Source organism: Phalacrocorax carbo, chromosome 27, assembly GCF_963921805.1.
Source record: "Phalacrocorax carbo chromosome 27, bPhaCar2.1, whole genome shotgun sequence".
Taxonomy (NCBI): domain Eukaryota; kingdom Metazoa; phylum Chordata; class Aves; order Suliformes; family Phalacrocoracidae; genus Phalacrocorax; species Phalacrocorax carbo.
Genome location: NC_087539.1, coordinates 1,339,006 through 1,356,628, shown reverse-complemented (window position 1 = coordinate 1,356,628; position 17,623 = coordinate 1,339,006). Strand labels below are relative to the sequence as shown.

The window sequence follows — 17,623 nt, the reverse complement described above, 5'->3', positions numbered from 1 at the left end:
CGCGCCCGGGGCAGCGCGGGAAGCGGCGGCCGCCCCTGAGGGCAGCGCGGGGGCCCGTGGTCCCACCGAGGGAGCGTTTGCCCAAGGCCGTGCCGCCCCGCAGCGGGCGGAGAAGTGGAGAAGCCGATCCCGACTCCCGGCTCGGCGGGGAGCGGGCCGGGGCCGGCGGGGGGCGCAGGGCGAGCGGCGGGGCTGCGGCGCGGGGCCGGGCCGCCCGGGGGCGCGCGGCGGCGGTGAGGCGAGGCGGGCGGCCCGCCCCGTCACGTGAGGGCGGCGCTGGGGCTCAGCATGGCGGAGGTGGCGGCCGCTCTCGCTGCGCCCGCGATCCGGAGCCCCCGGCGCTGAGCCGGAGCCGCGCCGAGCCGGCGGCCGGACCTGCCTTCCCCTTTCCTCCCCTCTGCCCGCCATGGCCGAGCCGGCGGCCGCGGGCGTCTCCTCGCTGCCCCGCGAGGTCCGCGAGCAGCTGGCCGAGCTGGAGCTGGAGCTCTCCGAAGGTGAGGAGCGCCGGGGCCGCGCCGGGATCCCGCCTGCCCTGCCCTGCCCTGCCCTCGGGGCGCCGGCCCGGCCGCCGCGGCCTCCCGCCGCCCGAGCGGGGGGAGCCTCCGTGTGAGGGGGGGCCGGAGCGAGGCTCCGTGTGGGTTTGTGGGAGAGGAGGCCCGGGGCGAGGGCTGGGGTGTGCGGGGGGGCTCCGTGTGCGGGGGCGTGAGCGTGTATGAGGGGTATGTATGTGAGTGGGGGGCTCCGTGTGTGAGGGGGCCGCTGTGAGCGTTTGCGGGGGCCTCCGTGTGTGTGTGAGGGGCTTCGGGGGACTCCGTGTGCGGGGGGTCCCGTGTGAGGGGGCTGGGAGCGTGCGTGAGGGTGTGTATGTGAGTGGGGGGCTTCGAGAGGCTCCCTGTGAGGGGGGCTCCGTGTGCGGGGACCACTGTGAATGTGTGTAAGGGGGTGCGGGGGGCTCCGTGTGCGGGGGCGGGAGCGTGTGTGTATGTGAGCGGGGGGCTCCGTGTGAGGGGTTCGGGGCCGGCGGTGTGGGGGAAGGAGGGGCCCTGCCAGCCGGTGGGGATGTGTCTGGAGGGGGCCCCCCGCCTCACCCCGGGAGGGGACCCCCTTGCAGGAGATGAGCCCCCCTGGGGAGGGTTTGCCTTCTTGTGGCCTCTCTTCTGTAGCTCCCGAGCGGAGGACGCGTAGCGGGAGGGAGGAGCTCTGGGGAGAGCCGGTGGTCCTGGGGAGGGGGAGGCGAGGGAACTTCGGGTACATGATGAAGGCGCATCCGATGTTCTCTCCACTTTCTGAATAAGTTCTTTTCCGTCGCCATCGTCGGGACGGAGCATGCGCTTTTTTGTGTGCATGTGTGTTTCCTTTTTTGCATGGGTATGTCTTTGTTTCCTAGTGCCTAAAATGCAGTTTTCAATATAGCTTTGTTGTAAAGTTCCCCTGTGAAGCCGGAAGGCGAGGGATGAATCTGAGGTAGAGGGTGAAGGTTGCAGAGCAGGTACCTCTGTTTTGCATATCTTTAAAATTTCCTCCCTCCATCAGGGTACGAAACCTGATGCCATGATCAGTGGCTTGTTGGGAGGGCTTACTGCACGGCTGCAATAATCCCCGAGCGTTAAAACTTATGGAAAAATCAAGTCGCTTTGTCCCAGAGCACGCAGCGTGCAAAGGAGATCTCTTCCCTATTTTGAAGCTTAGGAGTTCGTTGGCCGAGCTGGGTGCTGTCAGTCCCCGCTGCCCACCTTGCTATACTGTGATCGGTATTTGGCCAGATGAAGAGGCTGTGGTAGTGCTTTCTTAATGCAGCTTTTTTTGTGGTCAAACTGTTAATGCTAGCTGGGTTTTCTTTCTGTCAAATGTTTTTCAGATATACTTTCTGTAAACATTCAACTAAAGTTGCTATCTGCTGTTTGATTTTGGGTACTCCATGGTAATAAAGGACTGAAGAACAGTCTCTCGTGTTGCTCAAAATGTAATATGAAGTAATTTTTTGATGTTTTTAAAGAATTTGCTGATTGTTTTAAGCATTTGCTTGTATTTTCTGAAACTTGTTTCTTGTGATACTGAAAGCCTGTCATGGTTTGACCCTGTAATATATTGTAGTGCAAACTATTTAAAATAAAATTAAATCCCCTTGTGAGAATGGCTGGCTGTGGCATCGTACTAATCCTTAACAAGCTTCTCTAATAGCTTAAACTTCAGTGTTATAGAGTGAAGTTTTCTATCTTATGTAAGTAATTCTCTGAACATTAAATCCATTGCCCCTTTGTGGATTTAGTACTCAGATTTCTTAATATACATATTATGGATTTGTTTGTGCAAATCACTTTTTCTGTCCAAAAACTACAAGTACAAAGACTTTTGTGTGACTGTCCCCAAGCTCTTGGAAACATATTTGACGGTATCTTGTTGCTGAGATAACTGAGGTCTGACCTGTAAAGGCGCCGAGTGAGTCAGTGAGGTAATGTCATTGTATAGTTCTTGAAAAATACGCCCTAGTTTGAGGCTTAAGCTTAAAGATTTTAAGGCGTATGTGTGCATTGTTCAACTGAACATAACTATGGGCTCTGTATAGTAAACAATATTGAATAGAAGCATTTCATTAAAAATGGCAGCAATGCTTCATGTGTAACTGATTAGTTGTTGCTCAGATAAGAACACTTGATCCATTTTTTCCCACCCCCTTATTGCAGCTTTATTTGTCTCTGGGCTTGACTGTTTACTATGTAAATGCTTCTGTTGGCTTTTCTGTTGGAAGAGGAGGGGAACCGCACTCACAGTGAGTTCATACAGGTAGCCTGGGGTCCCTGACAGCGGGAACGGGGAGAGCGCTCTGCCCTTGCTACCCGGCCGCATGGTGGGGGGTACCTGGGCGCTGTTTGGAAGATTGCTTCGGGTGCCGGAGGCTGCAGGCTAGGAGCATAAACCAGTTGTGTGCCAAGCCTCACGGTGAGTTTTATGCAGGGCTGCGTTACCAGTGACCACCACAGTGTAGAGAATTTGTAACAATATGGGGGAAATATAGCATTAAAATCTTATCTGGCGTTAGGCTTGGGAAAGATGCTGTGTCAGCAAGTAGGATGCAAAGTGGAGCAGGATTAGTTTAACGTATGCTTAAAATAGAAGTCATAGTTTGCAGTGATGAGCCGTGAGACTTTCTTCAGGAACAATCTGTGCAGACAGAGCAACAGGACTAATTATACCTCTGCCATCCTTGGATTATTCCTTACCGAGCCTGGTGGTCAGCATGGAAGTAAGAGTAGTCCCATTGCTAAGTACGCTTAAAATGTCTAAGTGAAACAGTGGAATGTCTTTCCGGAAACAGTAGTTGTTTATTAATCAACAGAGATTGCATTTCTTTTTTTAGTCTTTTACTGTATGTCTTTATTTGGCCTCATTGGTTGATCTGAGTCTGACTCATGTATTTGTAAGCGTACATAAGAATTCAGTCATCTTCTATCAGTGCAAAGCATGTTATACCCAAATCTTAAACATCGCACTTGACAGAGACACCTCATTCCTTTACAGAAGGGATCGGTGTCATTGCCTCTAAGTAAAAATGTTAAAATAACAATAACTGTGCATAAGCAGTGAATTGGGTCATGGAACTGTGTGAAGCCTGGAACCTGCTCGTTACTCATGTTTTCCTTCTTTTCTCACTTTTGGGGTTTTTTCTTTCTAGTGCCTCTCTTCATACGTCAGTTTACACCCACATGATGCATCACTAATGATGGGAAGGGCTGTCTTTGTATTTGCATCTGCTTTTTCATGAGTAAAAGTGCCAGGGATATTAACTTTAAAGAAGATTTTTATCCCCGTTTTCACATTTCTTAAGTGTGGGGCTCAGTTTTACGCCCTTAGGGTTGAACTGCAGCTGCGTGCCAAGGTGACTTTGTATCCAGTATAGGATGCTGTTTCTTAAAATGTTTGCAGTGTGTGCTGATGCGCTCACAGAATAAAGTAAATGCCTGAATTTGTCCCATATTCAGCTGAAAATGTTAGTATTAAAGCACTTCAGCACTCAGCTTGGGGGTGTCTAGGTGCTTTTATACTTTGGGTGACGTTTTCAAGCAGCTCCTTTCACATTAACCTCATCAGAGCTATGTTAATAGAGCTGCGAAACTCTGGAATAGCCAGATTCAAAGGTTCTCATTAAGCACGTTCAGTGGATTTGTTTTATACAGCGCACATTCTGAGCCTATTGTGCCGCTTGTGTGGCAAGGTTCGCTCTCTCAGTGCGATGGGGGCTTTCGCTTTGAAAGTAGGACGGCGGCCTCCCAGCGGCACTGAATGGGCCAGCTTGTCTCTGAGAGGGTTAAGCGCTCTCGTAAAGAGCTTGTTTGGCTCCTGGTTTTTGTTTGACTATGGTTTCTCTCTTGTCTGATGCTTTTAACTAGTAAAAGGATGTTAGCAGAGTGAACTTCAGCTTGTGATATCTATGAAAGTATGAGGTAAGGGACGGGGGGAACTCCACCTAGTAGTAACGAGGAATTCCCCTGGCAGTTCAGGCCTCGAACATAATTTCAGTCGCTTCTGGGTTATGTGACAGGGTTATCATATCATTGCTCTTGCCTCATGTACAGAAGGAGCTGGTTTCTGTTTACTTTTCTAGTTAAACATATATTTGGCTGTCTGGTTTGTGATCTTCTGTGGGTGTTTCTGTGAATGGCTTCATGCACCTGTGTTTGTTCCTTCTAAAGCCGATCATCTCTTACTGAAGAATTGAGGCTCTGTCTGCAGAGGAAAGCTTTGTATTGGGTTTTTCAGAAGCTGAAGAAATAGCAAGGATGGTGGCATGTGTGGAAAAAGTAGTATCAGCAAAACAGTTGAATCCTAGGACTGAAGGCCAGCCAAATAGGATAGAACCTTACTGGAAGAAAACATGTTGACTCAAGCAAGTGGGTAGAGTCTTTATTTTGTTTGGCTTGAAAACTTCCTACAGAATCTGGTATTTTTCTGTTCTTTCAAAAATTGTGCATTTTGGTTTTCATTCTTTTGATTGCCAGGCGCCTATCAAAGTAGGTGAGGATCTTTTTTATAGATTAAGTAGCTGAAGCATAGAATTTAAATGGTTTGGAGAAGAGTCAGAGGAAGTAATTGTCCAAGTAAAGACTGGCTATGTAGTAGATTTTGCTGAGTGAGCAGAAAGGTTTCACTTCAGTTTCTTTCCTCCCATTCAGAGGGGAACTGTGGCTATAGCACAGTTCAAAAGGTTGAAGAAGAGCTTACAAACATAAGCAAGTCAGATCTGATCGTCTTGTAGCTAGCAGGACTTACAGGTGGTTTTTGTGCATTTATGCAGCATCTCACCCACAAGTCTTGCATTAAGCAAAACTAGTAATGGGAAAGCTTTTATGTTGCTTCCTTAATTTACCTGCCGGACTGACAGCTGATGGGTACCGAATCTGCTGAGAAATCTGCGTATGGCTTTGACACAGTCTTTCTGTATGCAGCCAGCAAAGGTGCAGTTCTGAGGGAGTGCTTTGAAATGCATAAAAAACCTTTGGGAGCATGTCATAGGGAGCTGTTTACGCAAATTCGGAGATGATCGTTCCTGCCTTGTTTGGCCTTACAAAGCTTCTGATAAGAGCCTTCGCTTCAGATGATATTGTATTTTCTTAAGCCTCACAACCCAGGAAAAAGTGATGCAAGCATGGCAGCGCATGGGTTCCTTGCAATGTCTGTGCCTCACAGGAAAAGGAAATACGGCTCAAGTCATGATCAAAAGGAGCAAAGTAACGAAAATGTCACCAGTGCATCAGCCAGAAGATCCGTACGATGATCACAAATTTCTACGATGCAGATGGGCAAAGCAGAATGATTTAAACGATTAATGGCTTGTAGAGAGTGAGTTAAACTCAAATACTGACAGAAGTATTTTGGCTACTGTGAGCGGCCCTAGATTTTACTGTTGGTATATGATTGAAGCACGTAAACATGGTGAAGAAAAGGAACATTTTTGGAGGATCCAGGCTGGTATAATACAGAAAAACCTGGAGAGTTAAAGAATGTGCATATTTTTGTGTTGCCCCTTTTGCACTTAGGACATGAGGAGCGAGTTTGGGGCTATCTTTAAAAGCTGCAGCTCTGACCCTTCGCCTTGGGGAAAGGAGGAAATTAGAGGCTTTAAAGAGAGTTCTCTACCTCCTCCCTGATTGCTCCTCTGAAGCTTTGCTAGAGTTAGAACGAGTTTTCCTCAGTTGGGTGGAGGGGACATCTGGTAGCAATGATTCTCGGCTTGTCTTTTATGGTTCTTACTACTTCTAGTATGGGTGGTATTTGCAGTTTCAGCTGGATACTTAGGCTGGAAATGTTAATCAGACCTGTTAGCCTGACACATCTGCACTAAAGCCGCGTTTGGTGTTCATTTTGTGGTGTCCTAGATAACTGATCTTCAGTTTTCTATTTTAAATTCTGTAGCATGAAATATTAAGTAGTAAATGTGATGGACGGTAGCAGAACTGCATGGAGCCGGACTGCTGGTCTTTCAAATGTGCATCTAACTAGCCAACGCTTGGAGCTCCATAGGAAAGTATGCATGCAGAGGACCCCTTGTGTTTCTAGTTCATTGGTAATGTTGTGGAAAGGGTGATGGGTTCCTTCCTGATTCCTTCTGTCTGGTTAGTTTTTGTCATGAAGCTTTCTGTTCATTGGATTTATCGTGTTTATTCAGTGGCAAGTTTCAGAAGCCAAAGAGTGAACTAATGGTGAGAAGTCCCAGAGGTGCGAGCAGAAGCTGGAGAGTATCCTGTTTTCATTTGTTTCAAATACAATGTTCAGATAATTTCTTTAAACTGTATGTCTCAAAGTTATAAAAAGCATTTCCTGAATCTCTCAGTGAGTTGTTCGGCTGCTTTTTGTGCCTGGATTAATGGAGAGAGGAATTGAAGCATTCTTCTGTTGAGGTTGATTCAGTCCAAAATTCTTCCTAGAGCTTATGAAATCAGGGAAGAGTCATCAGGCTAGGATGTCTCATTCTATTAATTAGGATGGAAGACACTTAAATTTGCACCATGTGTGAGGAAACAGTGATTTATAGCTAACGGATGCTCTGCAAGCAGCAGCATTCCATCTGCTACACAAATTTTCCCATTACATTTTGATGAAAAGTCTCGGGGAAAAGCCTCACACCTGTATTTCTCATTCTGAATAATGTTTGCCAATGCTAGGTTGTTACTCTTGCCTGGATGTTTTCTGAGTAAAAAGCCTATTTCTATCAGCTTGCATTTTTTCCAAACTTCAAAGCTGAGAGTTTCTTAAATACTACTTAGAATAAACAGAGGCAGGAGAGATTATTGTTATACCAAAGGCAGTGAGTGTAACAGTAACTTAACTTGCCTGCTGCTCTTGTGAGCAAACACCTTGTTTTATTTAGGGAAACTTAAGCTGATTAAAAGAAAAACAAAAAAAAGCAGTTGCTTAAAGTTTTAGCACCTCTGTGCAAACATAAACTCTTTCTAATTCTTGTTGACTTGAGAATTGCTGATACAAACTAGGTCTTTCTGGACTTTGAATTCCATGGGGATGGGAGCCCACAGAGCCTACAGGGCATGCATTCATATATTTTGGGAACCCAGGATGTGAGTTACTGCCTCGGTGATCAGCAACTGAGCCTCTCAGAATTGTTCCCCAGCAGTCAAGCAACCTGCTTTCACCAGCTCCATGTCCCTAGGGAGCAAAAACAACCAGGAGAATTGTATCCCTGCCTGATAAAATTAGGTCTTCTGTAATCTCTCTCAGAACAGCCGGATGGCTAGCTGCCTTGAAAAACATATGTTTTAATGCAGGAATAATGCATTCCATTTAGGATGGCTATAGCCGTGGGAGCTGGTTGACTTAGTGGATAAAGCACTCCCATTTTGCCTCTGGGATCAGGACTAACGTCAAACATCAGGTTTAAAGTGCAGCAGTAGAAAAGAATTATTCAGGATGTTTTTCCTGTCTTTTGCTCTTAACAGGGATACTGTTGCTGTACCTTCATCCTAAAGGAGTTTGAAAACTAAACCATCCTACTATTGGAAATAAAGCATAAATTGCAAAGAAGAGGAGTTAGTGCATGTATTTCTAGATTTTAGCTCACCCTGCGTTAAGAAAACTTATTTAGGAGAAGCAACATTGGTGCTCCCCTAATACAAGTTTATAATAAATTTCTCTGAGAGCAGCACAGGTAACTTGCTGGAGGAAGCTCTGCTTTATTCCTGCCTCTCCTGGTAGAGCTCCCCTGCCCAGAGGGAAGTCACTGCTGTCATTGCGGCCACGCACAGACAAAGCCTGCTGTCCTGTTGGGAATCGATTGTCATGTGATACTCAGCTCCTCCTTCCAGGCTGCTGAATTTCATGACAGGAAGCTAGGAATCAGTATTTTCCCATTAATAATTTTCCATACGAGCCTTTGCTGTATTTGCCGCAAGGGTGGACTGTGGGTGCCTGGGTGGGGTGTTGCGCTGTGCTGCTGGGAGTGGGAAGGGGTGAGCAGGAAGACAAGCTGTTTGTGTGGGGCGAGCCATGTGAGATGACAGAAGTGCTAAGCAGACAAAATAAGTTGTGACGGGGCGTTTGGTTGGCCATAGATTGGAAGGCCGTCATCTAAAGTGGGAATGATACAGCAGATAAAGGACCAGATTTAGAGCGTAAAGATTTTGTTTCAGGTCCTATCTGTACGTGTTGCTTCATTCCGTAGCTGCATGGCAGCCGTCAGATGAGGATGTGTTAAAGAAGGTTTTGTGTTGCCTGCTGTCCCGCCTCTACCTTCGGTGCATCAACTCTTCATTTAGGGTGCTGATTAATCTTTGACACAAGGAGCCGTTGCAATATGAAGCACCTTTTCTGGAAGTACTGTAATTTGCTCACTGAGAACAGCAGCAAATGCATGTATGTCAGTGTGGATGTCCTGATAAGGCTGTTTTCTTTGCCTAGTGGTTGCGTCTTCATCATCACCTTTCACTGTAATTACCCACTGTGGAAGCTTTGTGTGCTTCTCTGGAAACAGTGATTGCACAGATAAGCTGACCAGCTGAAAGAAACCCTGGGGAAGGGAAGGTGGCTTTGAAGTTTTCTGCTTACTTTCTAGAAGGAGGTATGAGCAAAGTTAACAGTTATAAAAGGTCACTCGTCGCCTTTCTGTCAAGAAGGCAAGATGTGTAGCGAGCGTGGCTTTGTGCTGCACAGCCGCCGCCAACATTCCTGCTCACAATGTGCATTGTCACTGTGGTAAGGAGAAGGAGAGTTACTCTGAAGAGCTGGGAAGTGACATGGCAAATTCCAGCCTGCGATTATTCACCATGGGATGGAGAGCCGAGTCAGGTGATCTGAGTAGGAGATAAAAGGTCCTTGATCCTCAGCGGCTCTGGAGAGGAATAAACAGATCTGCAGCTTATTAAACTCTGTTGTTTTTTTTTTCCCCTTAATTGAATATAAGCGGAAAATGCCTATTAAAGGTGTTCTATTTCTAGTATTAAGAAAAAAGATTGTTATGTGTCCCATAGCGGTGGTTCTACCAAGGTACTGAAGGCATTTGGTTGGGTAGATGCAGGGCTTCTTCCAGTGCTGTTTGTGCATGTGAAAGGAGAGGGTGTTGCTGAAAAGTTTGCTTCAGGTGACTCCGAAGCTGGAGAAAAGCTTGTGTGTTCCTACGGCGTGTCCTCAAGAGCTACAGTCCTGGTTTCATAATGAAGCCTTTGCCAGCGGTATTGGCTCAAGATACTCTCACCTCTTAGCACCCTACTGTCTTTCTTGGAGAGCACAGGCGCCTCAGCTCTGCGTTTTGTAAAGCTGTGAACTTTGGCAAACTGGAGAGGGCGATTGATTAAACTTTTAGGAATGTAAGCTTTGTTTCTTAAAAAAATACTGAACCATTCACTTCATGAGCAGTGAAAGCCTTTGTAGGTAGCCAAGTTCTAAACTACTTTGATACAGGTGTTTTTTTAAGCTTTTGTGGCAATCCTGAAAAAAGTACTAAACAAGACAAGACTGAAGCCTGTCTTGTGTTAGCAAAAAGTAGATCTCATAATAGTGGAGTGCTCATGTAAATGTGGGGTTTTTTTTTTTGAGACTGAGACCCGTGTTTATTCTTAGGGCAGAAACTTTAAGTGATCCCATGTGGATTAAGAAAAAAAAAAGAACAATTCTTATTGTAATTGGAATGAAAGCCTCCATACTTACGCAGTTTTGGATTGGAAGTTGCTACAGTGAAAAGGGGGAAGTATTGTTATTTTCAGTTCACAGACAGGAAGCTGAGATGCACAGAGGTGAGGTGAGTGGCTCGGTCACACAAACCAGCAGCAGAGCCAGGCGCCGAGCTCAGCCCTCAGCCCTGCACATAGGCGGGGTGCGCTGTCACTTACAAAGGAAGAGACTTTGAAATGTGCAGCCTGATAGCTAGGAAATGGGTGTCTGTACAGTGTGCTGGGAGTTCACCCGTTCTACATGTTCAGGTAATCGGAAGTTTAGCTGTGACAGTATGTTTTGGTGAGCACATACGCCAAGTGTAATTGTGGAATTTCTCCTCTCTGCTTTAAATTCTGGAGTCCTCCTTGAAAACATCCTGCATCTAAAAAATTCTGTGGTGCAGGAAAAGTCAATAATTGAGTCTCAAACTGGGAGAATCATGGATAAAGACAAAGCAAATGAGTCAGGTATAAATAATCTCATTATGTCTTGGCTGCAGCCACACCTAGAAACCTTGAGCAAACATTGCTGTTCTGTTTAGTTATTCCTGCGTTTGATACACTTTACTTGTTAAGTCCTGTTTTAAACTTGCCACATGTAAAAGTTGTGTAGGGCTGGTCACCATTAGTGTTAAAGGCTTACAAACGTTGTTTTAGTGATTTTGACCAGAGACATGGATGCCTGTGCTAGAGCATATTGAATTTGCTCTCCGATTTCCCCAAAATCGGAAAAATACAAAACCTTGGAGTTGGCGTTGCCTTGGAAGGCTTTCAAGGCAATTCTTTTAGCAGTAGGCCTTTAAAAAAAGTCTGGCTAGAACAGCAAACAGGAAGATGTAATTACCCTTTGGCTTTTGTGTATCAAAACCTTGGTCATTGTACAAAGCTTTGGTAAAACGCTTTTAGTCGTATTATAGGTATAACATGGAAGCCATAAAGAAAAGCATTTGGATCTAGCAAAATCGTACTTTATATATTATGATTACTGTCATGGATCTCACTAGGTAATTACTTACCTCATAGCATGTGTCTCTTTCTTCCCTCTTTAGTGGTGGATAAGCCAATTTTTAATAAATCTGAATGAAGCTATTTTTCAGATGAGGCTTACAGAATAAAGAAAAGCTGGACCCTTCACCTCCCTCCCTCCTCATTCTTCTGTTGTAGCTCCTGTAAAGGGGGGCCCAAATTCTTGTCTGTGAAGTGTGGCTGTCACTAAGTCCAAGGGGTTTTTCACAGGGGTTAGGGTTGGGTTTTGTTCTTGTCCAAACATATACCATTTGCTTTGCATTGTTCTTTTGTAGTGACTGCTATCCTTTGGGCTTTGTACGTGGCCTGTGAACTGCAATCCTCTGGCTCAAAAGAGTCATAGAGATTTGTCTCTACACACGTGTACCTGCAGTAATCCTTCTCGGTTTATCGGTGTTGCAGTGTGGCAGCTCATGATATTCAACCCATTCATTTCCCTGGGATAAGAAGGTAATTTCTCGTGTTGAACCTGATGGTGAAGGCCAAACAGAAATAAAGGTTCATGTACTGGCAGCTTTGCAGGGCCTTACCTATGGATGCTCATTGAGTCTGTAGCAAAGGTGACGCTTGCTTTTTATTCATGTTCTAGAGATTTCAATGGATTCAGCAAAGCAGTGGGGGCGGGGGGGCACAAAGTAAGGTAGGTGATGGTGACAGAGTTCTCTGTGCCATGCAGGATAACTTGGCCCCTTCTCTTAGGGAAATAATTACTGGTTTTGTTCTCTTGTTTAAAATTACAGAATACCTTCCTGTGAACAATAAAATGGTGTGAAAGACACAGACGCGTTGTACGGCACTGCAGGCACACTCCTCTTCCAGCACAGACAGAACTATTTGGGCAGAGGGATAAAAGGAAAGACTTGGCATGGAGAACTGGGGAAGGAGTAAATAGTCTTCTATTAGAATTGAGTTTGGCTTCAGGTTATGAAAGATCTGGCAACAGCACAGCTGAGAGCGTGTTTGCTACTTTCTGTTGCTCTTGCTGTGCAAAGTGACAACCTCTCGGTCGTACTGGTGCAGCTGCTCTTGGGTCTGTCTTGGGACCTGGATTGAGGAGCTGACAGGCTTAAAAAAATTAACAGTATTGCTGTTGAATACTTGCCATCATGAGAGGATAGCCTGCAGAATAGCCCAAGAAAGGAAGGATGAAAGGAACTAGTGAAGTGGAGACATCTGGGAGATGTAAGAGCTGTTTTTTTGCTGTAATTCTTCTATCAAGAATAGCTATTTAAGAATAGCTTAGATTTTCTGTGGGTGAAACGTGACAAAAAGTCTCCAAGAGTTATTGTCGCATTGAGTAAGCTAGCAGTTGTTGGATTGTTTCCACGTTTTAAAGGGATTGCTTGAAGCTGTTTCATAGATTCCTAGTTGAAAGGTAGATTTCTGCTCCTTCAGCACATTCTGCCCTAAGCAATTGCAGACAGCATCTCTCCTCTTAACTCACTAAACCAGTTAATGTTTGAGCTTTGAACATATTGTCTGCTATTTAAGTGTTACATACTGTTAGATACGTAAATGAAAAAGACTCTGCTGGTCGTTCCAGGGAGTTACCTCATGGAGGGGAAAAGCTGACTTGAGTTTCCTGTGATATCCTTTACCTCTGATTGTGCAGGGTGCAGATTCAAAGCCGCCCTGCCTTATCTGTGGATGGAGGCACATATGAAAAGGAAGAAGGCAGCTAGGCGAGGGCAGCTTGCCAATTGCTTTAAGCCTTTGTTAGAGACTAAAGGAAACCTGCGCCCATTTAGGCACTAGTACAGCCCCAGGGGCTTTCTTGGCCTCGTATGTAAAGATGATGAAGGCAGCCTCATGGAAACGATTGCACACTTTTGCATGTCAGTCTACATTAGCTCTTTAGGCCCTGGTTGTTGTGTTTGAATGCTAAGAACTTGTGCTCAATTCCCAGGATTTTCATCCGGTGGGTCTGTCAGCATAGCACTTAACCCATCTGTTGAAACTAAACTATGAGGAAAGTATCTTCTGTGCAAGAACGCTTGCAAAACCGGTCTCTTATTGAACTGCTCGGAGCCCGTACATGACTTCATTCTGATCACAAGGAAGGAGATGTCTCCAGTGGTCAGGCTTTGCTGCATTACCTCTGGGAAAGGTGGCTGCCTCTGTGATGACTGTTTTCTCCATATGACAGATTTCTCATTTGCAGCTTGCTGTGTGCTGAAATAAAAAGGAGAGAGAAACTCAAGTATCAAAATAAACATTAAACCAGTGCAACCAAGCAAATCAGAAATGGGTACACTTTCACTCTTAAATCTGTGCTGCTCTGCCATTTCCCTTTCCTCTGCGTGAAAAGAAGATTTTGGAGTGATTCACAGCTGTTACGCCAGTCTCATCGGGGCTGCTAGGTACAGTACTGGCTGCTGCGGTTGGCTTCTGCAGGCTGCATTTCTGGGCTTGGGACTTTTTTTCCTTTTAGAGCTTTTATCATTAAATAATCAGATCTGTGCACAGCACAACTGATGCAGTTGTCATGCTTCAGAGAACTGCGATGAAGGTGTCGGGGTGTGAGCACATCCTGTGTTTGTGGCTTCTGTGTGTTGTGTATTTTCATGGAGATGGTAGCTACCCGAGTGTGACTTTGGGTTTCAGGGGGAATTTTGTTGTGGCTTCCTCCAGCAGAATTGGCATGGGCTAGAGGGAGCATCTCTCCAAGTCTGAGGCGCTACAGCCTACAAGGTGTTTTCTATGGGCACTCCAGATTGGCCGTCAATGAAAAGGCAGGTCGGTGTTGTATCTGGTAGGCAGATCTAAGCTGGGGTGCTCCCAGGAACTTATTTTGTTTCTGTATTTTTTTGTCCAGTGCTGTCCTGTGCTTCTGGAACGCCCAGTGCTTAAGAAGAAGTTATTCTGTTGTACAGGGGATATTGAAGAGAAGTGGTTGCTTTCTTTCCCAAACATCATCATTTCTCTTAAGAGACTATTATATACCATGGCACAAATTTCACTTATATGAAACATACGGAGTCAGCAGACAAGTCTTACTGAACAAATTGGAGGGCAGCAGTCCAAACCAATGCCTGTTGTCTACAGTCCTCCTTTTTCAGAGTTGTTGCCTAATTGCAAGCTTTCTATTTGGACTTTAATTCTCTAGTTTCTCTTTCTTGGCAGAATATCTTGTCTTAAATTATTGCTGTCGACACGTCCTTAGCCCTTCCTGCTCTCTCCCATCCCCCTAAATTTTGTAGTACTGTCTGTGTGCTTCAGATTGCTATAAAAAGGCCATAATGTTTTTAGTTGAAAGCAAAGCCTGCTGTGAATATAATATTTTTATCAAAAAGATACAAGCTTCTCCCTGTTAATATTATTACATTGACATACTGGTTTTATAAACATTTTAGTGTTCTTTGAAATGGTTGGTATCTAGTGATTATGGCTCCATTAGGCATAGTAACAGATGGTTCATCCACAAGTACTTTTCATGTTGTCATCTCTAGCAGAAATATTGAAATGAAAGGGAGTGCTGAATTCTCATCTCTTCAATGGTGAGGCTGGGAAGTTAGCGTGTAGTGTGGAGGAGGGTCTCCCGTTAACGTTAGGTTGTTGACCAAGGAGGAAGTCAACTACTATCTAGAATGACGCAGAATAGACTAGAGAGGGAGACTGAATCATGCTGGAGCACGACAGTAGAGAGCACGGATACTCGAATGGATTGTAAGTCAGTGGAGCAAGACTACAATTAGGATGGTCTTTGGGTGGGTGGACCACAGTATCCTCTAGGATTTCCAGGTTTTAGGAGAGGTAGGATCCCTGCAGTTACTGAGTTAGAGGGAGAGGTCTGAAAAGTCCCTGCCTTCTTTACCAGCCAAAAGAGAGGTGGAATTAGGCCACGGACATCGGATACCTGCCAAGGTCATACTGCGGAGCTGAAGCAGCAGCTTTGCCAAACATCTGCAGTTGCCCTGTGCACCTGCATTCATTTCTGGCTTCCATCATGTTTTTTTCAACAGCCATGATGTGGATTTGGAGACCTTTGTGTCCCTAAAAATGACTCTAAGTCTAATTTAACACCCTCTGCAATTCTTAGCTTGCTTTTTCACGTGATGCTTTTGTTCAGTTTTGTCTTGGCTCTTTGGCTTGTTGGATTGGGGTTTTTTTCTGGACATTTTAGAGTTGCATATGCTTAAATTTTGCTCTGTCCATGCCTAGAGAGAAATGAGCTACCACATCAGGGTTTTTTCCTGCGAGAACCAGAGTGTTCAAAGTCTTGGGTGCCTGTTTGAGATGAGTGAGTTGGAGAGCTTACATGTTTTTTCCATAGTAATAAAAACAGGCTGATACTGTTAGAATTAAGTGCTAGTGGGAAATAAAGCAGCAGTAATTCTCCTTACACCTTTGAGGGAGATTGGCTATTGAAACTGCACAGTCACCTTTGCTTTAAATATATTGCAGAATGAAAAATTACAATATGATCTCACGCTCATTAAAATTAAGTAATTGATGTCATCATTTAATTAAAAGATTTTTTGGGAGCTTTTGGCAAGTCATTCCAGGTGGCTATTAAGACCTGACCAGCCAAGCGTCCTTAAGCTGGAGGGAAGGAGGGATAGTTCTGTGGTAAGTAACTGAAAGATAAGGGAGCATCTCAACAAAATGCCCAACTAGCAAAGCCAACCAAACCAGCGACCCCTAAACGCCTGTAAGGCAATGCTACCAGCGCGCTTCTCCTTCGTGGAGATTTCTGGCATGAGGTTGCTTAGAGTCAAAGCACAATTCTGGAGTAAAGTTGAATAGATTCCTCTTAACGTGCTTGTCCCTCCAGGTGCCTCGCTTGAAGGTGTGTTACAAATATGCGTGTGCCTCAAAAGCAGGCCTTTGAAGGGAGCGATTCTAACTTTGTCTTCAGCGAGTTTTTTTCATCATGCTAAACGTAACTGTAAGGCCGATGCAGTATTGATAACCTTTTGTCTCTGCTTTTCATTAGCTGGCATTATAACAATTAACTGTTGTTACTAGTTTACTGTGAATACATTTTGCTGGATGCTGCTTTTTCAGATAGCTCGCAGCTCCCAACCTGTGCAGCTGTAGCCCGGGGTTTTTTCTGTTTTATTCATAATTCCATCTAGGCATCACTGTTTGCAAGAAATCTTTCATCTCTAGCTCTGGGCTGCACAGTACTGGAGTGGCAGGAGAGACTTGTGTTTTTGTGCTGGCTTCATCATTTTCAGAATATTAATATTTAATTTAGGCTTTTTAAAGCTTTTAGCAGATTTGTCAGGCTTTTTTCCCTGTGGTAGTGTATGTGAGGACAACTTGAGAGCGCATTCTGATTAACTTACAATATGCAAAGTGGTTTTATTTATTTTGATTTATGACTGAAATACTTTTAAGAGGCTCATCCTGTTCTGTAAGTAACTTTGCCATGAACTTAACCATAAAGTAGATCCAGCAGTTTTTCCTTTTCTCCGGCTAGAGTCCAGCCAAACAAATGCTGTATCACATCCAAATAACACTTCTTCTTGCCCATAAAGACCAGTTTGTGTTGTCAGTCTCCAGTGAAAAACACGGATGCTGTCAGCTGTGCTGGCTTCAGAGAAAACCCCAGTGCCATTTACTCTGCCCCTGCTTGTTCTCTGGCTCCGTTCCGTACAGAGCAAGACACTGATGCTGGACTTCTGAATGTCAAAGTGATTTTGCCGTGACAGAAATCACTCTGTTCTCAGCTCGAGCCCAGTGGCGCTTTCATGCGAGCGAGCAGTGCCAACACGGGTGTTCTGGTGACAAGGAAGCATGTTCGACTTTCACTTGGTTAGGGCTGGAATGTGGTTATTGACACTGCTGTTAGGTGTTTAGAAGATTATATAAATGATGTTTCATTATTTTTCACCCTTTTTTACGATAAACTTGATCTTGGAGAGATTGCGGCTTGTCAGCACAAATACACCGTGACATTTTTACCTGCTACTAGAAATAAAGTTTATTTTCTTCCAAATTCAAGATGCTTTATTCAAGCGAAGAGCACACGACATGATGGCAGATCTGGTGCTGGTAGGTTGCCTTTCAGTGCCTGAGATAATTCGGCCTGAAAAACATTTGGAACCAGTTTAGAGATTGATTGGTTTTGTTCACTCTGACGGTGCAGCTGCCTTCAGTACACGAGCTCAGAGTTGTTTTGCTTTGTGCTAAGTCCTTGATTAGGCCTGCGCAGGAGTTTATGCTTTTCAGCTGACAGCCCTCTGAGCTGTGACTGAGTCCCGCTTTGAGCCTCCCGAAATCTGGTGTTCGTGATGCAAGATGGAAACATCAGAGGGGAAGCGCAGCCGCCATTCTGGCCTCTGGCAGAGGCCGGTTTTGTTTACCAGTTAATGTTTCTTTCCAGTTGGCCAGTGTTTGCTGGGTCAGTCGATCTGTTGTTTAAACGAATCTGTTTACAGCTAACTCTGGCTTTTGATATTTTGATGCTGAATTTACCAACAGGACTTTTTCAT

The 17,623-nt window shown here is 45.1% G+C and overlaps 1 protein-coding gene across 2 annotated transcripts in view; it reads left to right on the top strand.

The window, feature by feature from the left end:
- Positions 1 to 257: 257 nt before the first annotated feature.
- DIP2B (disco interacting protein 2 homolog B) overlaps positions 258 to 17,623 on the top strand; it is a 69,713-nt gene continuing 52,347 nt past the window's right edge. For both annotated transcript variants that reach the window (XM_064474282.1, XM_064474281.1), the window contains exon 1: positions 258 to 494. In XM_064474282.1, coding sequence (XP_064330352.1) covers positions 407 to 494 — 88 coding nt within the window. In that variant the 5' untranslated portion in view covers positions 258 to 406. The remainder of the gene's footprint in view (positions 495 to 17,623) is intronic.